Here is a 25,985-nt window from a genome sequence, read left to right as displayed (position 1 = left end):
TCCTGTCTCCATTGTTTTGTTCAGTATATCTAGGATGGATCTGAGAACATATGTTGCTAAGGAAATTTCCAGGTCTAATGCCGCTCTAGGGACCACACTTTAAGGATCTCTAAAGTATCTAATTCTGTATATCATATCATGTCTTTATAAAACAATGCCATGCTGAATCTTCCATACTTTGATTAAAAAATTAAATATGATGTAAATATGGTATTAACGTGACTTGATACTATGTTTTTATTTTTCTCATGCTTGTATTTCTGTGAACTTGATGCTAGCAAGTAGAAAGCTTTTTAAAAAGGGGATGACGTATAAATATTTTTTCATCACTGTGATACTTACTATAATACAGCTTATTAAAGTATGAGTTTAACACAAATTAACATAAATTTTATGGTTAATTTGGATTGTTTTGGACTTTGTAAAATGCTTTGGTAAATTATCTCTTTTGTACATTTTTTTCCACTTTGGTGGTTGCATTCAACTTTGTCCTGATTGTCTAAATCAGCCAGTGTTAATTTAGTTATTTTAAATATTAATTACCCATGTATGTAAGTATACACATACTTAAAATATGCAAAACAGTTGATTTAGCTATTTTAAATATTAGTCTGCTCACACATACTTTTATATGTACACACATTTTTAAAATAGTTGAAACAACATTGGTTGGTTTGAACAACTGTGCAGTTCTGAGAACATACGATTTATAACCTTTTCTTTAAAGGATTTAAAGACATGATTCAATCTCTTTATATTGGTAGAAGGAAATTTCTCATTCCATAGATTTTTGCCTTTGTTTACAGTGTTCTAGCCATTGGAATATATACCTAATTGTTTAATTTTAATGATTATGAAAATGAATTGTCCAGCTCATGTAAATGAGTTGTCCAACTCACCATTGTGAAGTTCTCATTTTCTAAAGACCTGAGTTATCTGGATGAGTAAAGGGCTATGAGGCTGAAGGATTCACAGTGTCTGTGAGAAAGTCCAGGTGCTGTGGCATTAGTTTGTTTATTTAAAAAAATGATGTAGTTCTCCAAGGCTTCTGATTATGAAACCTAATCAGTTTTCCTATTTATTGTCTGTTGGACTTGGGTGAATGGAAGGAAGGAAACACTGTTGGCTTTGTGGAAAAGGAAGAGATGGATAGGACAGTGGAGTTAACTTTTTATTTTAGGGATTAAATTTTTTATTCCCAGTAGTGTAACACCTGACATTTGTTTTGACATTTGTTTTTCAGTGTCTGTTTTTCAGACACTGTTTGAAAAGTTACCAGATAAGTGACAGACTTTCAGATTAATATTTTTAAATGTAAAGGGGTCTTATGCTAATTTGTTCTTGTTTTAACAGAGAGGATCTGACGAACTACTCTCAGGCAGTGTTCTCAGTAGTCCAAACTCCAACATGAGCAGCATGGTGGTTACAGGTAAGTGTTAACTCTCTTAACAGTCTCATAATTTGCCATTTTGCAGAGCAGAATGTTAAAAGTTTAGTGTGTTTTACCAGAATAGCCTTTATTTTTAAATACTCTGTGTTGAAACAGTTTAGAGAAATTTTACTATAGTATGTATGTGTCAAGTGAAAAAACCTTGAAGTGGGTGATTTGTGGGCAAGTAACTAAATCTGATTGCTTTTAATCACAAAAATGTAACCTTTTTTTCTTTCATGTTACAAGTTCCCTCACTCTCACTCCTTTTGTACTTTTGTGCTTAGCTTCTATTGTGTGTCATAAAATATTTTTAAGTATTTCTTCTCTATCCCATAAATCCTAAAGCCCAAACTGTAAAAAAAAATACCATAAGATTCAGTTGCATAGCTGTTTTTTTAATGTGCTTTAAATCTTTTTTCTGTGTGGTAACAGTATTTTTAACTCTTTGGATTGGTTTCCTTTATTTATTTACTTGGAAATATAAAATGATTTATTTAATCTTCATAGTTAGGGTGTTTAAGCTTTATATATTTGAAACATTACTGTTGGTTGGTTGTAATGTCTGTCTATAAATAAATACAGACTAATTTTTAGAGCTTAGTTTTATGGCCAGTGGACCAAATTTGAATCTGATGATGACTGAATTAGTTTGCCTTATAACCCTACATTTTATATTATTACCTAAAGCCAAAGTTTCTTTTTTCTAAACCCTTTTCTGAATTACTTGTTTTAGGAATCGTATTGGGCAATATAAAGATTGTAAAAGAATGGAAGCATTTTGATTTCCTTCAGGTAGCCATGCTTGTGTATATGTACACCTCAGTGCACATGTACACATCCCTGACAATTAAGTAAAAATTATAATGAAGTATTTTTCAAATATAGTTATAATGATGTTAAGATGAATTTTTCTGCACATCATCATTACCGAGTTTTCCATGTCATGATTACAAAGCAAAGTCACTAGGCCATGATTTTGATAGTTAAGGTACCATGTACAAATAATTGAACAAACAGGCTCAAATATCTGTATCTCTGCTTTGCCAGTTTCATGTTTTTTGAAATAGTACATTTAATGATTGATAATGGAAATGTTTTCTAAATTAATATGTAGGGCTATGACAGAGTACTGGTAGCAGCCTTTCCTTCTTTCCATCTTTCCCCAAAATCAAAAACTACAAAACTGAATAAAATATATGGGACAGCTGTTGTCTGGAATTGATGAGTAAATAGTACAAGATAATGAAACCTGAGATAAGGGAAACATATGAAGTGAGTCTCATGAATACTTTGGCTTTTCTGCTTTGGGGTACCCTACTGTTGTAGCACATGGAGGTGGAGCTGAAGTAAAGCATGGAGGTCTCACTGTGCTGAAGAGACTAAGATTGGAATTCAAAGCTGCTGAGACATGTGGGATTTATGGAGAAGGATCCTGAAAAAGGAACTTGTCCAGGGGTTTGGGCATTGGTTGGAGGGCCGAATTTGGTGTGGGGATTCTTACTTAATTCAGAGTTTTGAATAATGGCTGGGCTGCATATGTGTAGGTTGAGACTCTCCTGGTCTATCAGAAATGACCAGCTGTGGGTCAGAGCTAGAATGGTGATTCCATAGGTTGTGCAGTGCTCTGAGACATTGGAGTTCTGGGTAGTTAGAATGCATATGTCTTGCAGATAGACATTCTGTTTAGACTGCAAAAAGCTCAGGTCTTAAGAGAAAGGATCATACACTATAGTAAGTGACAGCCATAAGACTAAGTTAATAAACTCTGATAGTCCAGCCTGACAAGACATGAAGGATTCACCAGTAATTGAATTGCCTGCCTAAATAAAACAATGTGCCCTAAGGAAGACAACATGATTCAGTCTTCCCACAACTATCATCCACAATATCCTGCATACCATCAAATTTTACGAATCCTGTGAAGAAGCATTCAATAAGAATAGACCTCAAAATGACCTTGATATTGGAATTAGCAGACAAGGACTATAAATATTTTTAAAGCTATAAAAGAAAATATTGAGATAATGAACATGGAAGAATGTGTTGAGAAAAGAACTATAAAGAAAGCATATAGAAATGCTCTAATTGAAAAATACAGAATTTGGAATGAAAAATTCACTGGTTGGGAGTAACAGCAGTTTGAAGACAACTGAAGAAAGGTTAATGAACTTGAATACAGATTGATAGAAATTACTCAGTTTTCCAGAGAGAGTAAAAGTATATCTTTGGGGAGATCAAGTAGTCTAACATACATGTAATTGCAGTTTCAGAGAGGGAGTAAAGAGAATGGTGCCAAATATATGTAATTGAAGCAGTAATAGTTGAAAACTTCTAAAATTTGAAGAAAACTGTCAGGTAGGATAAGTAAAAAGAAACATACCAAGGCACACAATAATCAAAATATTGAAATCTAATAATAAAGAGAAAATCTTATAAGCAAGCAAGAAAAAGATATCTCACAGGAGACTAACACCTTGCATTAAAAGAAAAAAAAGTTCTTTAGGCTGAATGGAATAGCACTAGACAAAACCTTGGATCTACAGGAAATAACAAGGAGTACCAGGAATGGTAAATAAATGTGTGAAAATTTTAAAAAGCTATCTCTTTTACTCCTTTAAACTTCTTTGAAAGACTGTTTAGGTATACAGAAAACCTTTGAATTATGTGGTTCATTCTGTACATAGATGTTTATATGACAGTGATTAGCACAAAGTGAAGATAAATGGAATTTTACAGTCTAAGGTTTTTATATTACATGAAATGATAGAGTATTAACTCTTACATAAGAATATTCTGGTAAATTAAAGTTGCATATTGAAACAATGTCTTTAAAAAGGTACAAAGACTTACATTCAAAAGCAAATAGAAAGTTGGAGGGCTGACTCCTGCTTTTAAAAGTTATTGTAAACCATAGGGTAATCAAAACAAAGTCGTATTAGCATAAAGAAAGATAAATAGATTAATGGAACAGAATAGAGAGTCCAGAAATAAAGCCACACAGTTATGGACAACTGGTTTTTGACAGAGGCACAAAGGCAATTCAGTGGAGGAAAAAAATAGATTTTTCAGCAAAGGATTCTGTAACAATAGGCTATCCATATGCTGCCAACAACAGCAGCAACAAGCTATCGATACTTGGATCTATACTTCATACAAAAATGAGCTCCAAATGGACTTTGATGTAAATGTAGAACCTAAAAATTATAAAACTTCTAGAAGAAAGCATAGTAGAAAATCTTTGTGACCTTGGGTTATGCAGAGATTTCTTTAACGTGACCCCAAAAGCACAATCTATGAAAGAACAAATGGGGACTTCATTAGTTTGAAAAACTTACATTATTCAAAAGACATTGTTAAGAGAATGAAAAGATAAGCCATGGAGTGGCAGATCTTTACAAAGATGTCTGATACATATACATATGTATATATATAGCTGATAAAGGATTTTTATCCAGAATATACATAAATTCAGACTACATATATAAACTCTAAAACTCAACAATAAGGCAGCAAACAACCCAATTTGATAAATTGGCAAAAGTAATTGAATTGGTCAGCAAAAAAGATATACAGATGACAAGTAAGCACATGAAAAAGATGTTCAACATCATTTGTCGTTAGAGAAATGCAAAGTGAGATAACATTACACATCTCTGCAACAGCTAAAATTTGAAAGACTGATCATACTAAGTGTTGGAAAGGATGTGGGGGAACTGTAACACTAATATACTGTTGATGGGAAAGTAAAATTGTAGAACTACTTTGGAAAACAATTTGGCAGTTTCTTAAAAAGCTAAACATTTACTGTATGATCCAGCTATTTGTTTCCTAGGTGCTTACCCAAGGAATATGAAGGCATATACTCATTAAAACACTCATAGGAATGTTCATAGTAGCTTTATTCGTAATATCTAAAATCCAGAACAACCCAAGTGTCCATCAGCAGATGAATATATAAAAAGATAGCTCTTTTGGTATTGAATTCCATTGCATACAGTGAAATACTGTTTGGCCATATAGAGTGACCTATGTTACATGCAGCAGCAGGGATAAATCTCTTAAATAATTATGCTCTGTGAAAGACGGGAAAAAAAAGAGTATGTCCTGTATGAGTCTATTTATATAAAACTCTAGGAGATTGCATATTAAAGCAAATTGGTGGTTGCTTGGAATTTAGAGGTGGGTAGAGCAAGGGAGAGGGTTGTAAAGGGCATAAGGAAATTTGGGGGTGATGGATATATATATTCCCTTATGCTGAAGGTTTCACAGATGTAAATATATGTCAAAACTTGTCAGATTGTAACTTCATAGACATCTTATTTTATGTGAATTGTACCTCAAAGACTATTTAAAAAGAAAAGCCCATAGAGGAATTAAAATGGAATACTATCAAATATAGCAAGAGAAGAACAACGAAACACTGGACAGTTAGAAAATAAAGAGCTAGGTGTTAAGCCCAGTCATAAACGTAAATGTAAATTGGTTAAACTAACATAGTTTAGTGCAGTAACCACTAGTTTTGTGAGACTGTGGAGCATGTGGAATGTGACTACTCCTAACTGAGATATAAATGGGTTTGTGTGTTGTTCAAAGACGTAGTACCAAAAAAATAACACAAAATCTCATTTTTTAAAATACTGATTTATATGTTGATATGGTAATATTTCAGATATATTGGGTTAAAATATATTATTAAAATTAATTTATTTGCAACTATATGCCAGTAATATGGACAACCTGGAAGAAATGGACAAATTCTTAGAAAAGCACAACCTTCTGAGACTGAACCAGGAAGAAATAGAAAATATAAACAGACTAGTCATAAGCACTGAAATTGAAACTGTGATTAAAAATCTTCCAACACACAAAAGTCCGGGACCAGATGGCTTCACAGGTGAATTCTATCAAACATTTACAGACGAGCTAACACCCATCCTTCTCAAACTCTTCCAAAAAATTGCAGAGGAAGGAACACTCCCAAACTCATTCTGTGAGGCCACCATCACCCTGATACCAAAACCAGACAAAGATACTACAAAAAAAGATTACAGACCAATGTAACTGATGAACACAGATGCAAAAATCCTCAACAAAATACTAGCAAATAGAATCCAACAACACATTAAAAGGATCATACACCATGATTAAGTGGGATTTATGCCAGGGATGCAGGGATTCTTCAATATATGCAAATCAGTCAATGTGATACACCATATTAGCAAATTGAAGAATGAAAACCATATGATCATCTCAATAGATGCAGAAAAAGCTTTTGACAAAATTCAACACCATTTATGGTAAAAACTCTCCAGAAAGTGGGCATAGAAGGAATCTAATATAATAAAGGCCATATACAACAAACCCACAGCAAACATCATTCTCAATGGTGAAAAACTGAAAGCGTTTCCTCTAAGATCAGGAACAAGACAAGGATGTCTACTCTCGCCACTATTATTCAACATAGTTTTGGAAGTCCTAGCCACAACAATCAAAGAAGAAAAAGAAATAAAAGGAATCCAAATTAGAAAAGAAGAAGTTAAACTGTCACTGTTTGCAGATGACTTGATACTATACATGGATAATCCTAAAGATGCCACCAGAAAACTAGTAGAGCTAATCAATGAATTTGGTAAAGTTGCAGGATACAAAATTAAAGCACAGAAATCTTGTATTCCTATGCACTAACAAAGAAAGATCAGAAAGAGAAATGAAGGAAACAATCCCGTTCACCATTGTAATAAAAAGAATAAAATACCTAGGAATAAACCTATCTAAGGAGGTAAAAGACCTGTACTCAGAAAACTATAAGATGCTGATGAAAGAAATCAAAGATGACACAAACAGATGGAGATATATACCATGTTCTTGGATTGGAAAAATCAATATTGTGAAAATGACTATACTACCCAAAGCAATCTACAGATTCAGTACAATCCCTATCAAATTACCAATGGCATTTTTTATAGAACTAGAACAAAAAATCTTAAAATTTCTATGGCGACACAGAAGACCCTGAATAGCCAAAGGAGTCTTGAGGGAAAAAAGGGAGCTGGAGGAATCAGACTCGCTGACTTCAGACTAGACTACAAAGCTACAGTAATCAAGACAATATGGTACTGGCACAAAAACAGAAGTATAAATCAATGGAACAGGATAGAAAGCCCAGAGATAAACCCACGCACCTCTGGTCAACTAATCTGTGACAAAGGAGGCAAGAATATACAGTGGAGAAAAGATAGTCTCTTCAATAAGTGGTGCTGGGAAAACTGGACAGCTACATGTAAATGAATGAAATTAGAACACTCACTAACACCATACACAACAATAAATTCAAAATGGATTAGAGACCTAAATGTAAGGCCAGGCACTATAAAACTCGTAGAGGAAAACGTAGGAACAACACTCTTTGACATAAATCAAAGCAAGATCTTCTTTGATCCACCTCCTAGAGAAATGGAAATAAAAATCAGAATAAACAAAATGGGACCTAATGAAACTTAAAAGCTTTTGCAAAGCAAAGGAAACTACAAACAAGATGAAAAGACAACCCTCAGAATGGAAGAAAATATTTGCAAATGAATCAGTGGACAAAGGATTAATCTCCAAAATATGTAAACAGCTTAAGCAGCTCAATATTAAAAAAATAAACAACCCAATCAAAAAATGGGCAGAAGACCTAAATAGACATTTCTCCAAAGAAGACATACAGATGGCCAAGAAGCACATGAAAACCTACTCAACATCACTAATTATTAGAGAAATGCAAATCAAAGCTACAGTGAGGTATCACCTCATACTAGTTAGAAGGGGCATCATCAGAAAATCTACAAACAGCAAATGCTGGAGAGGGTGTGGAGAAAAGGGAACCCCTTTGCACTGTTGGTGGGAATGTAGATTGATACAGCCACTATGGAGAACAGTATGGAGGTTCCTTAAAAAACTAAAAGCAGAATTACCATATGACCCAGCAGTCCCACTACTGGGCGTATATCCAGAGAAACCATAATTCAGAAAGACACATGTACTTCAGTGTTGACTGCAGCACTATTTTACAATAGCCAGGTCATGGAAGCAACCTAAATGCCCATCGACAGACAAATGGGTAAAGAAGATGTGGTACATATATAGAATGAAATATTACTCAGCCATAAAAAGGAACAAAATTGAGTCGTTTGTAGAGATGTGGATGGATCTAGAGACTGTCATACAGAGTGAAGTAAATCAGAAAGTGAAAAACAGATATCGTATAAACGCATTTGCAGGGCAGAAATAGAGACACAGATGTAGAGAACAAACGTATGGACAACAAGGGAGAAAGTGGTGGAGTGGTGCTGGTAGGATGAATTGGGAGATTGGGATTGACATGTATACACTAATATGTATAAAATGGATAACTAATAAGAACCTGTTCAAAAAAAATGAAGTTCACTCCCTTTTACTTTTTGATGTGGTTACTAGAATACTTAAAATTTATGTGGCTTTTGGTATGTTTCTTTTGGACATTTGTAGTCTAAGAAGTCCAATTAAAAGGCAAAGAATATCATACTGGATTAAAAAGTAAGACCTAATTACGGTGTCTACTGCTGTCGTCAGGTTGAAGTACAGAGACACAAGTTGAAAGTAAAAGGGATGGAAAATAATATTTCACGCAAACAGTAAGCACAAGAAAGTTGATGTGATTGTATTAACATCAGATGAAGTAGAATTCAAGACAAGGAGTATTACCGGGTATAAAAAGGCATATTTCTTAGGGTCGAAAAAGTCAATATATTGGAAAATATAACATTCCTTTATTTGTATATTAGTAATAACAGTTTCAAAGTACATATTAAAAAATGACAAAATTAAAAGAGAAGCAGAGAAATCTACAATTTTAAATTTACAATTGGCTGTGGCTGTTTTAACATTCCTCATAGTAATCGATAGGACGAATTGATCTTAAAAAAACAGTACATAGAGGATTTGAACAATGCTGTCAGCTTGGCTTAAGTCACATTTACAAGACATCCAGTAACTGCACAATAGCCTTTTAAATGTACATAGGATATTCAACATGATGTTAACATAGCTTACAATAAATTTCAAATGATTGAAGCTCATATAGTACCTGATTGTAGTGGGATTTACAGAAATCTAGGAAATTACCAAATATTTAGAAATTTACACAATTCTGAAAAGCACATGAATCACAGAAGATATAAAGGGCATATTTTTGACTGAAAGAAAATACATCATATTTTAATCATACACCAAATGAAAATACATCTATATTTTCTTGGAATATAGATGAAAATATAGAAATATTTTCCCCACAAGAAGTGCATGGGGGGAAAATAGTTCTATATTAGTACTTATCTACCTACATTGGAAAATATCTGTAGCAGAAAAAAAGAAAGGTTTAAAATTTCTGTCAAGAAAGAGAAAGAAAACATAAATTACCAGAATCAGGAATGAAAGTGGAGATATCACTACAGATCCTACACAGTGTAATAGGACAGAAAGACAGTATCACAAGCATCGGTAATGCTGATAAATTCAGCAACTTAGGTGAAATAGACAAACTCTTTTATAAATCTAGTGAACCAAAATTGATATAATAGATTACCTCTATATTATAATATTATAGATATAGATTACCTTTATCTCTATTATCAAAATTGAATTTTTAATAATAAAAAACATCTTTTCATGGAGATTACTCAGGCATAGGTGATTTCACTCGTAGGTGGTTTTCACTTGTAGGTGGTTTTACTCAGGCATGGGCGGTTTCACTGTTGAATTTTATGAAACTTCAAAGTAAGAAATAATAGCCATTTTTTCTTTTAACCTTTTTTAGAAAAAGAGAAGGGGAATACTCCCTAATTCACTTTATGAAGCTACCAAAACCAAAATCTAACAAAGATAATATAAGAAATCAGGATTTCACGCTAACATTTTTCATTAACATAAATGCAGACATTCTTAACAAGATATTAGCAAATCACTTTCAGCAGTATGTAAAAGGTAATTCATGATGACTAATTCAGGCTTACCTCTTGATTGTAAGGTTTAACAGTCGAAAAGGAATTCAGTGTAATTTATCACAATAGAATAACGGAGGAAAAAGAATCATCATGTTAATAGAAGCAGAAAAGGCATTTGACAAAAATACAGCATCCATTCATGATAAAAAGTTCTCAGAAAACTAATAAGAAAGGGGAACTTCTACAGGGTAGACAAGGGGCATCTACTAAGAGCCTACAATAAATTTCATTCATAATGGTGAAATATTGAATGGTTTTTTTTCCACTTTAAATTCAGTTTTATTGAGGTATAATTTCCATACAATAAATTGCATCCATTTAAATTGTACAGTCAGATAAGTATTGAAAGATGTATACACCCATGAAATCACTGACAGTCAAAATATATATCCATCACACATACTAGATTCCTCATAGCCCTTTGTAGCCATCCCTTCCTGTTTTATCCCCTTCTCAATCACTGATCTGCTTTTTGTCACTATTAATTAGTTTGAATTCTCTAGAATTTTGTATAAACAGAATCATGTACTATGTACTCTTCTGTGTAGTACTGCTTTCACTTTCCTCTTTACTGCTGAGTAGTGTTTGCATTTTGTTTATTCATTCAGCCATTGATGGACACTTAAGTCATTTCCCTTTGGGGACTATTATGAGTAAAACTGTTAGGAGCAATCATGTTCAAGTCTTTACGTGAACATCCACTGTTATTCCTCTTGAGTAAATGCTAAGGAGTGGAATGCCTGTTTTGTGTGGTAGGTGTATGTTTAATTCTTATGTACATTTAATGCCAAACAGTTTTCAAAAGTGCTTATACCATTTTACATTCCCACCAGCAGTATATGAAGGTTCCAGTTGTTCAGCATCCTCACCTTGGTATTATCTTTTTATCTCTTCTAATGGGTGTGTAAGTAGTTTCTCAAGGTTTTAATTTTAGTTTTTATGACTAATGAGGTTGAGGAACTTTGCTCTTTTTTTCTGATTGATTAATCTAGAGCTTTTGTGTTTCCAGGTAAATTTAAGTAATCAATTTCTTTAAAACAACAGTAACAACAACAAAACCTGCAGGGGTGAATGTTTTCTTCTTAAAATGAGGAATGAAGTAAGGATGTCTGTTTCCACAATTTTTCTAGCTTTTGCTTATATTAAGGCGAGTAAAATAAATAAAAAGCATAAAGATCAGAAGGGAAGAATTAAAACTGTATTATTCACAGTCAACATGATTTTTAAAATAGAAAACCCAAAGGAATCTAAATGATTTTAGAATGGTTTACAGGATACAGTTCACCATACAAAGATAATTTTTTTCTGATATTATTAGCAAAGTTTTGGAAAATGAAATTTTAAAAAATCCGTTTATAGAAACATCAGAAAGACAAAATATCAAAGAATAAATTTAACAAAAAATGTGCATGATAACTACATCAATAACTGCAAGGCATGGCAAAGAGAAATTAAAGACCTAAATAAATAGATACACCATGTTCATGAGTAGAAGGCTCAATGTGTTAAAGATGTCATTTTTCCCCTAATTGGGATGGAATTTATAAATCAGTCAAGCTGAACAGGCATTTACATTGAAAGTGATGAATTGGTCTACACTTTATATGGAAATAAAAAGACCTAGAATAACTAAAGCCATTTGAAAAAGAAAAAAAAGAGTTGGAATACTATTTCATTTCAAGAGTAAAGTAATCACAGCAGTTTAGTATAGCATGATTAGTGTCACAGAACAGTATTTATAAATAAACTCCTACATTTAGGGTCAGTTGATTATTTACAAAGGTCCCTTGGTCATTTAATGGTGAAAGGGAAGTATTTTTAACAAGTGGTGCTAGAACAGTTGGATACACAAATGAAAACAAAAAAAAAATTAGAAACTCAAACCTTACTTCATGCCGTATGGAAAAAGATGAATTACATACCTAAACCTAAAATCTAAATATGCAAAGCTTTTAAGAAAAAAAATCCTAGAATGTATCCTCAGCCTTGGGGTAAATGAAGATTTCTTAGAAAAGGTACAAAAATACACTAACCATAAAGGAATACTTTACAAACTAGAGTCCATCTAAATGAAAACCTTCTCATCAAACGACATTATTAAGAGAATGAAAAGGCACGGCACAGGCTGAGAGAAAATATTAATATTCATTCGGATATCAATACATGTCTGACGTACATAAATACTTATATCCAGAGTATGTAAAGAATTCTTGCATGTCAAATACAAAGAGACTAATTTTTTAAATGGACAGAAGAAGGTACACGAATGGCTAATAAGCACATGAAAAGATTTATTAGTCATAAGGAAATCACAATTTATAACTAATATGAGATACCACTTCAGACCAACTAGAATCTAGGCTAAGGTTAAACAAATCGGTAATGCCAAATGTTGATGAGGATGTGGAGCAGCTGAAACTATATGCCATTGTTGGTGAGTGTAAAATAGTTGGAACACAGTTTGACAGTTTCTTTTTTTTCAGCTTCACAACAAAATGAATCAGTTATATATATACATATGTTCCCATATCTCTTCCCGCTTGCGTCTCCCTCCCTCCCACCCTCCCTATACCACCCCTCCAGGCGGTCACAAAGCACCGAGCTGATCTCCCTGTGCTATGCGGCTGATGTTTCTGATGCAGCCGCATAGCACAGGCAGTTTCTTATAAAGTTAAACATAAACATGTCCAATGACCCAGTACTTCCATTTCTAGTTGTACAAATGTGTGTATAAAAAACTATTTATAATGGTCCCAAACTTGAAACAATCTAAATGTCTATCAACAGGAAAATGGATCAAGAAGTTAGTCATACAGTGGATTACTACTTATTAAGAGCAAAAGAATTACTATTAATACATGTAGCAACACAAGTGAATATTAAGAAACGTTATATGAAGCAAGAGAAGCCAGACGCAAAAGAGTATATACTATGTGATTCCCTTTCTGTAAAGAGCAGATAATTAATTTTCAGTATAGAAACCAAAATAATTGTTGCTTGTGGGTGTTGGGGATTAATAAGTATTAGGACATTTTCTGGGGTGATGGACATGTTCTTTGTCAATGAACAAAGCTGTAAAATAAATAACAATTTATTTGAAATAGTAGGCTACCTGTGGAAACCCATCAGCTACTTGTAGAGTTCTGTCTTTCTGCAATGTAAAATGTGAGAAGGGGAATGAGTAAAAATGTCCTGGTGGGCAGGGGTCTGGATATAGGATTTGACTTGTTGTAATAAGGAGATTGGACTTCACGATATTTACACTTAGAAAGGACTTTTGTTCCATTTGCATTTTTTAGGGGGCAGAGGGGGGTTACTACTGTACATAGGACAGTTTAAAACTTTACAATAATTTGCTTTAGAGACACCGAGGTCCTGAATTTTAGAGTCTCAGGAGTAGAATATGGAGAGAATGATATATGAAGAAATTAGACAATTTCTGAGTTATTTAGAAGTAGACTTTGGTAGAAGTATTAAGAGTTTCGGCCTAGAATCACTGGGTTGATGGATAGTAGTTCTATTAACAAAGGGAGCAAAGTAGAGAAAGTGATTTGTTTTTGTTGAAAAGAAAGAACAATCTGTTACTGTTTTCCTTTTTTTTAAAGTATGTTTAGGAATGATAATGTACTTTGTGACTAAAGAATGAATCAAGTGTTTTTGTAGTGATGGAGTAAAATTTCTTAAAGCCTGTTTCAACCTAAGAAGTTTATATAGATTCAATTTATTTTACCTTTTTGAACAAAGGAAACATTGAGTTTTAAAATTGTTCTGTGTTTTTCCTAACATAGAAAGATGAGAGTCTGTGTATGTTCAAACAGACCCCAATTTGAATAATAAGACCTTTAAAAACCAGTGACTATACTTACCTGGACAAATATGCAGTTGTCATCCGGATGGCTCAAAAAGGGCCTTTTACAGACAGTATTACAAGGACATTTTTATCATTATCAGATACAAAACAGAATTTCATTCTTACATTCCAGCTTTTCCCAAAATGTTTCTTCTGACTTCACTAGAATTCTTTTTCCAACAGCATCTATCCCAACAGCCTTTCCCTGTCCAGACTTTCTTTCTCTACACGTATATTTGTGTCAAAGAAAAAAAGAATTTTAGAAGTGAGAAAAGTTAATGTTATTAGAAACTTAGTCTTGGGGAAATAATCTTATTCAAAACTATTTTGTAATAAACTAATTCCTTCTTTAGAAGCGTAACATTTCAAAGACACAGCTCTAACTAGTATTGGAATTGGATTTTATTGGAAGGAATTTTTAACTCTTTGGAAGTGGGGAGGAGGCTTGACAATTGTAAGATATGGTCTCTCTTGAGTCCATTTTTTTATAGGTGTGGAAATGGAATACCTCTTTAAGTTAGGTATACATGTTTCTGCCAGTGCTACTGCTTTTCTTTAATATCAGTATTATTGCTGAAAGTATGACTTTTTCTCTATGTAAAAGAACTGAAATCATTTTATAGATTCTGTTACATGTTATTCAGAATTCTCTGAGATTTCCAATTAATTTTTACATACAGACATTTTTGATAAGTTATTTCATTTTTTTGTAATACTTTGAGACTATTCCAGCACGTTGTTTCAGTTTGAATGTTTATGAGGGTCCTAACAGCATGTCCTCTTGCATAGAGGTGTAGAGGTAATGTGAGCCTTCCTCTAATTTAGTGTAACCTTCTATATTTTTCCAGCTCATGCATAAGTTACTTTTGACAACTAGGCTATGCAGCTACTCAGAAATGCAGAGTTATAGGCAGCTTTTACAGTAAACCTAGTAAGATTTTTTGTGTGTGTGCGGTGACTGTTGGAGTTAACTAAAGCTAGTAGAATAACACAAGTATTCTCTACCTGTATATACCTACGTTTCTGGTTTAACTGTTCTTTGAAATTTCTGTTTTCCCATATAGAATGCAAAGAGTATGAGCATTCATTTTTCTTAGCTCAGATTAACTTTATTTTATTTTTTTGTTTTTCTAAAGCCAGCAGCTTGTATAACACTGTGCTTTGCCCAGAAGTCTAACTACAACTGCTTGAGAGTAAAACTGCTTTGCCTCTCAGTTATATTTTGATAAAGGAAGTTACGAGTGCTTTTTATAAATGCTTGCGTCTGGAAGAATTGGAGAATGAGAATGTACTTATATTTTGTTAAAATAGTTTTCACTGGACAGATGAAGTAAAAAGTTTTGAGATGTTGCACTTCAAGTTGGTATATACAGTTGAAAGTATAGAACTAGAAATATTGGTGAATGAGTGGGACTAAAATAATAAACATAAAATAGAAGTTGATTTTTGAAACCCCTTACTGGAGTGTCTATATGAGCAAGTAAAAATGGGAACGACTTGAGACCAGAACACGTTGGGACAGTCCAACCATTTTGGGAAGTAAATGAGTTAGCAGAGGGGTCAAAGCAGGTATCAAATGAGTCAGGGAAGTAAGGAAACTAGAAGTAAGTTATTAAGGATGCTGTGAGAACAGAGAGATTTGGTAAGGTTGAGAGGGCTCACAGCTCTTCCGCCACAGGTGGATTTAACAAATTACCCAGGATCTTGGTGAGACCCTTTTGTGTGAAAACTACAGTTAAAAAGCCAGTAGAAGACAAAAGTCAGTCAAAGAGAAAAGAGATGGACTGGGACTGTTCAAAAGTGAAGATGTTCACTTTAGAACTGAGGTAGAAAACTTTTAAGTTTGTATTGGAATGTTCACTTAGAAACAGTTTCTGTGTCTTGTTTTGAATTTGTGAGTAGAAGAACTCCATTAAGCCAAAGGCTTTTTTAAGAAGGCATATATGGAAGACAGTATAAAGATTTCTACAATTTATATGCAGCTTACATGCATGAGTAAAAGCATTACTACATCTGTTGTTGAAAAACAGTTTTTAAAATTCTTTAGTTTTACATACCTAAACCAAAGTTTCTGTCTGGAATTACCTGGGAAGTGTAAGGGAAAGGATTGTGGAAAGAAGTCCAAATTATAGTACTTTGTCTTCTGAAGAATCATAGATCTGTAACCCAGAGAGACCCCATCTTCCTTACTTCTCTAATAGGGTCATAAATGGCCTACATGTTTCATAAGTTGAGGCCACACTTTGTTTTATTTATTTATTTTTGGCTGCGTTGGGTCTTCATTGCTGCACGCGGGCTTTCTCTAGTTGCGGCGAGCAGGGGGCTACTCTTCGTTGCAGTACACAGGCTTCTCATTGGACGGCTTCTCTTATTGCAGAGCATGGGCTCTAGGTACGCAGGCTTCAGTAGCTGTGGCATGCAGGCTCAGTAGTTGTGGCTCGCGAGCTCTAGCGTGCAGGTTCAGTAGCTGTGGTGTAAGGCTTAGCTGCTCCGTGGCATGTGGGATCTCCCAGACCAGGGCTCGAACCCATGTCCCCTGTATTGGCAGGCGGATTCTAAACCACTGCGCCACCAGGGAAGCCCCAAGGCCACACATTCAGTGCCCTTTCTCTTTTCCAGGGTTGGGGTACTTTTATATATGAAAGTCAGCTTAGTTTTATTTAAAGAAATCATCATTTCTCAATTTTACATTCTCATAGTATCATTATTTAAAATTGAGACTTTCATAATATTTAGCACTAAAATATGAATATTTAATAGCCACCCTTTCTGAAGCTATTAACTGAGAGGAGTATCAAGTAGTGTAAAGACAGAGTGTAAATGTTGTTAGTTACATGGCATTTGGAAGAAAAGAACAGATCTTCTCTAGGCCATTATATATTACCTGAAGTTTGTCTTTATAAGGGTCCTCCTGTAGTAGTGGGTTGAGACTACAGACTATGGAGTCATACTCCTGAGTTTTAATCCTTTTCCTGCCATTTTCTGTCTTTACCACTTAGTAACTCTGACCTTGGGCAGCTTAAGTACCTCTCATTTATAAATGGGATTGATGGGTTATAATAGCAGTCTTAAGAGTTGTAAAGTGCCTGGCATGTAGGTTACTTTCAGTGAATGTTAAATATCAACGCAAAAGAAAAGTACCTTCTTTTCTACAAGTTATTTATCATCTTCTTTAACTGTGAAAACTGTCCCATCTACCTTTTTTACTCAGTTGTTTTACTCACCATCCACTGACAAGAAATCATCCAACACAAATTCAAAACAATAAACTCTTGTATTCTTTTAATAATAGGTTTAGGCAGGTTTTTGCCTTTTGGGAATCATATTCTAAGAATCATTTGAAAAGGGAAGCATTTTTTTCGCCCTATATGTGTAGTGATGGGGGGTAGTATCTTTATTGTGATTTTTTTTTTTTCTTGCCTTTTTCCCTAAAGGAAAAACAGAAGTTTGCTGTTTGAGTTTCCTGATATCATAACCTATAATTCATGGGACTATACGTTGGACTGAATTATTTGTTCTTGTTATTCAAACGAATGAACAAGAACACAGTCTATCAGATTGCTTTGCTAAGAAAAGGCCTTAGAAGAATATGCATTTGTATGTCAGTTATATGTTTTAAGGTATATGTGTATTTTTTGATTCCCTGCAGTATCATTTAACAGACCCAATGATGATTTTGTTAAAATAAGATGCCACAAAATAGGAAATTCAGCCTGTTTCTGGTAGGTTCAGGTGCCTGTGCACATAGATGTTTTCCTTACTTATGAAAGGAAATGTGGAGAGCTTTTTGTAGTTCTTCTTATTTTTGGAATGATGAAGAGCTAACCAGCAAGATTTTTCTGGTAATATATTCAGAAGCCATAGCTTACTACTCTTCTGTACAGAGTCAACTTAAGGGAATTTTTAAATGCATTGGCTGTTCGTTCATGTATATAAACTTGAGTGAAACTGTTAAAATATGACTTAATTGACACTTTAAGTTATACTTATCAGGTGAATTCACATATTATCTCTGATCATCCAGTAAAATCACTACCACATCACCCTCTTCCAGTCCTCTGCTAAGTCACTTTTAATCACATTACTGTGCTTTACTTTCTTCATAGCACTTAGTACAACAGAAAGAAATAAGAAATAACCAAGTGGAAAAAAGTATTACTTGTTTCATTATCATAGTCTTGCTAACAGCTGAGTTTCTGGCATGCATAAATGCATTCAGTCAACAAGCATTCATTGAATAAGCCTCAAGCCAGGCACTGTGCTAGGTGTGGTGGACATAAAGAGAAATAAGACACTACCTCCTCAGCTCTGTAAACAACTAATTTTAATACAGTGAAACTTAAATGTAGGAATAAAACGCCATAGGAGCTACAAAAAAGTGCTATGGGAAGAAATAGTTCTCCCCAGAGGTACTAGAGAAGTCTTGACTATAGAGATGATTTTTGAGCCAGTTGTGAAGGAAAGGCGTTCAGCAGGTGGAGAAAGTGGGGAAAATCACTGTAAGAAATAATCTGGTTCATGTACTGGGTAGTCCATCTCTCCCACTAGACTACAGGACAGCATCAGGGATCTTACTGCTTACTGTTCACCGCTGTACCCCCAGAACCTAAAGAAGTGCCAGACATATTCTTGATAACTCAGTAATGTTTAAAGAATTAATGTTTGAATAAATTTTGAAGGCACTTAGAAGATCCCGATGGTCTTAGAATTTTATAGATAGTATTGAATGTTTTCTGGGGGTGTACTGTAAAGTACCAAAAATCATATCAAAATGGAGTATACATGCATATTTCTCACTGTGTAAGGATTCTTCAAGTTAGTTAGATTCTCAGAAATATCCTTGAGTTCTTAGAAGATTAAGAACCACCAAAACATCACATATTTTATTGATTCTTTAGTAAGTTTGGATTTTGGTTTTTTGTTTATTTTGTGTGTTTTGGTAAAGCTTTGGAATAAAAGCAGGCAACTAATTTGTTGTTTAAAATATATCACTTTAAAGCTCAGAGTAACAGAATAAGATAATCAAGTCCATGAGTGATTTATAGTAGATTTTGATAGTGACAAAACATTTTAGGTAGAGGAATGTGACCCATAGTGTGGAGCGACTGCATAATAATTTTTACAGCATTGCCTTCTTTGATTCCATTTTTTAGCACATTTTTCAAATTGAACAATTTAGAATTTCTCAGGTAAAATTATAATTAATTTTTGCTAAGTCAAAATTTTCACTTTTTTGTATTTTCCTTAGTTTTAGACTAAGTCTTAGACTCCTTATTAGTCTCTAATAAGACGATTGAATTGTAAGATAATTGTGTTCTATAGCCAATGACCATTTCTTTATGAAATTGCATTTTAATGTTTTTGATTATCACTTGCTACTCTTTACATATGCTATCCAGAAATATATTTACCCAATAATAATCTTAATTGATGATTTCATTTAGTAGTAATTGGTGGATATGATTTTCTCTGTTACTTTGCAAACCTGGTTTTTGAATTTTTAGGAAGTATCCCAAGTATGCTCAGCTCTGTTTTTAAGTTCTTTATTAAAGTTTGTTTTGTGATTTTTTTATGCAAATAAGGAAAATCAATATACTAAAGACTGTTTCTTTAATGTCTTTCAGCCAATGGTAATGATAGTAAAAAATTTAAAGGAGAAGATAAAATGGATGGTGCTCCTTCTCGTGTACTTCATATTCGGAAATTACCTGGTGAAGTGACAGAAACTGAAGTTATTGCTTTAGGCTTACCTTTTGGTAAGGTGACCAACATCCTTATGCTGAAAGGAAAAAATCAGGTATATTTCTTTCAGGACTTATAAAATGTTAAGCCTCAACTATCTAGCAGGTGTGAATTAGCTGTTGCCTGATGAAAGGATAGTATATAGTAGGTTACTTTTCTTAAAGAACATGACAGAAGTCTTACTCTGACTTCTCCTTGTAGCTGTGTTTGGGAAACTAATGGTAGGGAGCTAAAATGAATAAGTCACCGTAGTTTTCAAATTTTGCCTTTTAAATTCCCTTTAGGACTCTAATTGAACTACTGGTCAATGAGATTGTAGGAAATACAGATGAAATACTTCTTTTATTGTGGCTTTGCTCTTTGTAATATCGGAAATCAGTAAGGACACTAGCAGCATCTTATCCTTTAAGCTTATCCCAGGGAAATATTTATCTGATAGCATTAGAAAAAGATAGTCATTAGTCCCAGATATTCTATATTGAATAGTTATACCTGTAGCAGTAGGGTCCAGGTATATTAAAAATCAAATTTTGTTTTAAAGTTTCTAATGATACCATTTAGAAGAATTTAGAGAAATTTAATGTTCTCTTAAATATAGTTAATATCACTAATATGACATTTAATTTTTTTCTTTGTTAAATTGTAAATGCTTTAAAAATGACTTGGTGTTCTCTTATGTTTTCTAGGTTAGGAGTGGTAAAATTCTGGTGCTGGAAAATGTTTAGATTTTATTTTCTCTAGCCTTTGTTGAAATGGGTACATTTGTAGTGTATGGAAAATCAGAGGTGGAAGTACTTTGTATTCTAAGAGCTTCTGAGTTTAGCTTTAATTGTATCTCTAAACTTCAGTAAGAGAGTTCTAATTCTACCTACTAGAGCATCTAAATGTAACTTGAAAGGTTATATTCTAGATACTGATTTTTCTAATGAACCAAATAGATTACACAGATATTGAAGTTTATTTGAATTTGATTCATAATATTAAGATTTTTGCTATTTAAATTTTCAGGCATTTTTGGAACTAGCAACAGAGGAAGCAGCTATTACTATGGTTAATTACTATTCTGCTGTGACACCTCACCTTCGTAACCAACCGATTTATATTCAGTACTCCAATCACAAAGAACTAAAAACAGATAATACATTGAACCAAGTGAGTATGTGTAGGTACATAAATAAAATGGCCTAGAACGTATTAAGAATCTCATAAACATATTAGCAGAAAAAAATTTTTTTAACCATTCAGAAGATTTTTCTATGAGCATTTTCTTGTTTTTTGTTTTCTGGTTTTTTTGTGGCATTTTCTTGTAGCATGTTAAGTATTAACCATTATGTTAATTTACAGAAAGTATGTGTGGTCTCTTATTTTCATATTTTAAGTTAATACTGGATAAATTAGTTAAATAGCATTTTTTTCAGTGCTTTTAAGGTTCTGGTCAAAGTGTTCTTTTTCTTTGTGCAAATTAAAGTTTTTGTATAGATACTGTCTGAGGTAGGACTTAAGTATAAACTGTTTATGCAACTCTGCTGCTTAGACTTCAGTGTACGAAGTTCAGTCCCTTTGGTTATTTGACTTTTTATAGGTCTTAATTTCTTATGGAAAAACTCCTACTGAGGATGTGTTAATGGTTTTCCTGGGGGGAAAAATGTAAGAATTGAGAATATATGTTGAGAATATGTGTTGATCTTTTAAAAATGTGATGTAGAAGATATTAATTATCTAAAATTATTTTTTTAGAAAAAGTATAAGAATGGTTTTAGATCTAAATACATAGGATTGCAATAAAAACTGGTCTAAAAGCTCTTCAAATGTAGTTTTTAACTAATTATATCTGTTTTAGTAAAATCTGAACTGTGGCTCTTATCAAAAATTAAATGGAAAATAATTTCTCATAGATTTTAACCTTTGTAAAAAATAATTTAAGGTCATTTTGATAGTTCATGAAAAATAAGCTTGTAAAACTTTTTGCCTAAAAGATAAGGCTAAAATTTCAGTTGTTTTTTTTAATTTGATAATTTTCATTTCTTTTGAACCAGAAGTTGTACTTCTCAGAATTTATCATGAGGAAATATACCAAAAGAAAATATGTATTCTCTGTTCTTTTTATTTAGAGTTTAAAATGGCATTTAATATCCCAATTTTATTTTACATGTTAGTATTTTCAGTAATTAGTGAATGCATTCTCATTTAAAAAGATTCAAATGAAAATGATGTGGAAAGAATAAAGATAAGGCATCTATAGATAGATAGATATATGTAGGGGAGGGGGATTTGTAATTTCAAATAGGATAACCAGTGGAAGCCCAACCAACAAGTGACATTTGAGTAACAAACTTCAAAGTGATTAGAGAATAAGGCACTTACTGAAGTCTTGGGTATGTTCCAGACATAGGGAGCAGTCAGTGCAGTGTTCTTATGTTGAAAAAAATTTTTTTGACAGCCATATTTTTGATTTTCAAAAGTTCTTCTTTTCTTTGATACCCTTTTTACCTCGTAGTTGGTCATTCTTTACAGTTACTAATTAATGGTATTTTAAAATACTTGACTGTATCTTTTACATTCTTTAGAATTAGCTGTTACGTTTATCTTGTTCCTCTATTCTTCTCTTCCTCCCACCCACCCTCATTGTCTGTTTATATTTCAGAATGGACAATTAGGTTTTATTGGACTTGCATGCTTTCCTCTAGAGTAAGGTAATGAGGACTTGGATACTAACCTGGGATCCCCCCCAAATGCCAGAGGTCTTTATTCTTGGCCTTCAAAACTCCTTTTAGAGTTTCTGTTCTTTTAAGGGAGTGTTTAGTTGTTGTTGCTTTTGTTTTTATTGTTTAATAATAAGTTGGTTGATGGTGAGGAGGAAGAGGATGTTTGTTAGCCATACTTTCTGTTAACCCTTTTATTTTCATTCTCCTTCCTCCTGTGTACCTACCAATTTCTAATTTGATTCCTATGGATGCTACCAGTGCAAACCCTGTTTTGCTACGTGTTCACTGTGTCTTCTGTCCATGCATTTTCTGAGTTTTGGGAATTTGATAAAATTATTCTGAGCTAGTGATAACCTTTTCTCTTCAGTATCTGCATTTATTCCATTTTGTACTTATTTATAGTCATTTTAATAGTGTTTTATAATAGAAGAGAGAAATGAATGTGTGTGTCAATCATGAATTCTTCCAGAACCTTTCATCAAATCAGTAGGTTCTGTGAATTCACTCTTTTCAATATCTGCCCAGTTTTCTTCTTTCTTGCTACTTCATTTGCTCAGACACAGTCATCTGCAGCAAATCCTTTTCATGCTCAGGGTAAAAGCCCTTTGAGATGAGTACTGTTTCTGTCTTATGGCTACTCCCACCCTATTTTCCTGTGCTTCTATCCCAGTAGTAATTGTAGCGCCTATAACCTGGCATGCTTTCTCTTATTTTGTCTTTGGAGGCCATTGTGCTTCTGTGCTGTCACTTTGACTTGGAATATTGTGGCCTGCCTGCCTTTGTACCACCTTTCCATCCCTTACTTCACATGGCCACTTGTTAGACATCTTCAGGTTTCCCATTAGTTAGTTTCCTTGAAAGCCATCCTCTGATCCACAGAGTGGATAAGGTTTGGATTTAGAACCTTTAATACAAATGAAAAGCACAGTGAGATACTGCCATGTATACCATACTGGATAAAATTAAGACCAGTAATACCAAGTATTGGAACAATGTAGAGAAGCTTGAACTTCGTAAATAAGTGATGAGAATGTAAATTGGTAGAATCATTTTTAAAACCTTGAAATATCTACTAAAGCTGAGCATATACATATTCTTTGACTTAGTAATTTTTACTAGTCACGTATCTGAGAAAATACATACATATGTGCATGAAAAGATATGTATAAGAAAGTTCATGGCACACTGTATGTAATAGCCCAGAGCTGGAAATGATCCACATGTTCAGCAGCTGTAGAATGTGTTATGGTATATTTATTCGTTGGAATACTGACTGGCAAAAAGAATGAACAAGCTACTGGTGTCTCTGGAACTTGGATGAACATCATAAAAATTATGTTTATTGGAAGAAGCCAGATCAAAGTAGAACACATACTATATGGTTCCATTTATATAACTGGGAGAAAGCATGTGTGCGGCTTCTGGAGTGTTGGTAATGTTCTATTTTTTTATCTAGATAGTCCTTTTACAGATATGTTCTATTTGTGAAATTTTATTGAGCTGTATATACTTACGATTTGTGTCCTTTTATGTGTATATGATTGTTTCAATATGAAGTTTAATTAAAATCTAGGTTGGCAAGCCAACTCTGCTCCATGAATTTTTTTTTTTAAATGTATGAAGAGGCTTCTCTGGTAGCACAGTGGTTAAGAATCCACCTGCCAATACAGGAGACACGGGTTCGAGCCCTTGTCCAGGAAGATCCCACATGCCGCAGAGCAACTAAGCCCATGCACCACAACTACTGAGCCTGCTCTCTAGAGCCTGCAAACCACAATTACTGAGCCCACATGCCACAACTACTGAAACCCACGCGCTTAGAGCCCGTGCTCTGCAACAAGAGAAGCCACTGCAATGAGAAGCCCATGCACCGCGATGGAGAGTAGCCCCTACTCGCCACAACTAGAGAAAGCCCGCGCACAGCAACGAAGACGTGATGCAGCCAAAAATAAATAAATAAATGTGTTTATTTATTTTTAAAAAAATGGGGGAGGGAGATGCAAGAGGGAGGAGATATGGTGATATATGTATAGCTGATTCACTTTGTTATAAAGTAGAAACTAACACACCATTGTAAAGCAATTATATGCCAATAAAGATGTTAAACAAAAAAGCTACACATAAATGAGACCAAAAAATGTATGAAGTTACTTGTTAATGATAATAGAGAACGTAATTGTTAAGGTAAAAAAGGAAGATGGAGAACAGTGAATAGTATTGGAAAGAAAAGTATGCAGTAGATAAGTACTTAACATGTTTGTATGGAGTACATATATACATATATGCTTGTGTATGTAGGGAAAGCAGACAGGGTGACTGAGTTGCAGAGGAAACTTAACTTTTTATACTGTTTGGATAGTACACCATGATCAAGTGATTACTATTTTAAGAAGATGTTCCATTATTTAAAATAGCAGATGTTAGAGTTGTTCTAAGTTGTGATATTTCCATGCTTATTATAATAAATGTATATAAAGACATGTTCACTAATGAAGAAAGTGAACAGTGAGCTACTTGCAATGAGCTACTTAAAATACTTTATTTAAATATATATTGGGTTAAATATGTTCAGATGTTTAACAAACATTGCTCTAGAAATCTTTTTATCCCTCTTTTTTTATAACTATATTCTTTATAGTAGTGTAAATGTGCCCATTGTATTAAATATTTATTGTATGTTTCAAAATGTTGGATTTGAATTAACAAGTCACTTTAACATAAATTTATAGGTCATATTTTATTAGCATTTAGATGATGAAGTTTGACTAGATGAGTGTGTGATCTCTTTGAGTACCAAGCTATATGATTTCCTGGTTATATAATATTTCAGTGAAATGACCATCCTCCCACCTTTTTTGAGATATAATTCACATATACATTGTGTGGGTTTTAAGGTGATTTGATATATTTATATTTCGCAAAATGATAACCACCACCACATTAGTTAATAGGTCCAGAAAAAATGTGACACTTCATGATTTTGGGGTCATATTTGCATAGGGCCATGCTAATCTCTGTGTTGTTCCAGTTTTAGTATATGTGCTGCTGAAGGGAACACTGATCATTCCTTATTATCATAAATGTTCTCATTCTTTTGTATCTGCCTTCCTTTTCATTCATCACTATGCTCTGTTTATATTCCTGTTCATCTGCCAATACAACTTTTTCAAAGTATAAAGCAGTGTAGAGGTATTTGTCATTATTATATCTAACAGTTATTTGCCTTTATATAG

At 33.5% G+C, this 25,985-nt stretch overlaps 1 protein-coding gene and 1 non-coding gene across 6 annotated transcripts in view; one reads left to right on the top strand and one right to left on the bottom strand.

Annotated features, from left to right (window-relative positions):
• Positions 1-25,985, top strand: part of PTBP2 (polypyrimidine tract binding protein 2) — an 83,747-nt gene that overhangs the window by 20,228 nt on the left and 37,534 nt on the right. For all 5 annotated transcript variants that reach the window (XM_004263058.4, XM_004263059.4, XM_012533520.3 and 2 more), the window contains exons 3-5: positions 1,354-1,429; positions 19,930-20,102; positions 21,056-21,199. In XM_004263058.4, coding sequence (XP_004263106.1) covers positions 1,354-1,429; positions 19,930-20,102; positions 21,056-21,199 — 393 coding nt within the window. The remainder of the gene's footprint in view (positions 1-1,353; positions 1,430-19,929; positions 20,103-21,055; positions 21,200-25,985) is intronic.
• On the bottom strand, positions 25,709-25,810 carry LOC117203214 (U6 spliceosomal RNA). Its single transcript, XR_004485907.1, has one exon. It is a non-coding gene; the product is annotated as a U6 spliceosomal RNA (small nuclear RNA).

Source organism: Orcinus orca, chromosome 1 (genome assembly GCF_937001465.1).
Source record: "Orcinus orca chromosome 1, mOrcOrc1.1, whole genome shotgun sequence".
NCBI lineage: Eukaryota > Metazoa > Chordata > Mammalia > Artiodactyla > Delphinidae > Orcinus > Orcinus orca.
Note: the sequence above shows the minus strand (reverse complement) of the source record. Positions and strands in the feature narration are given on the sequence as shown.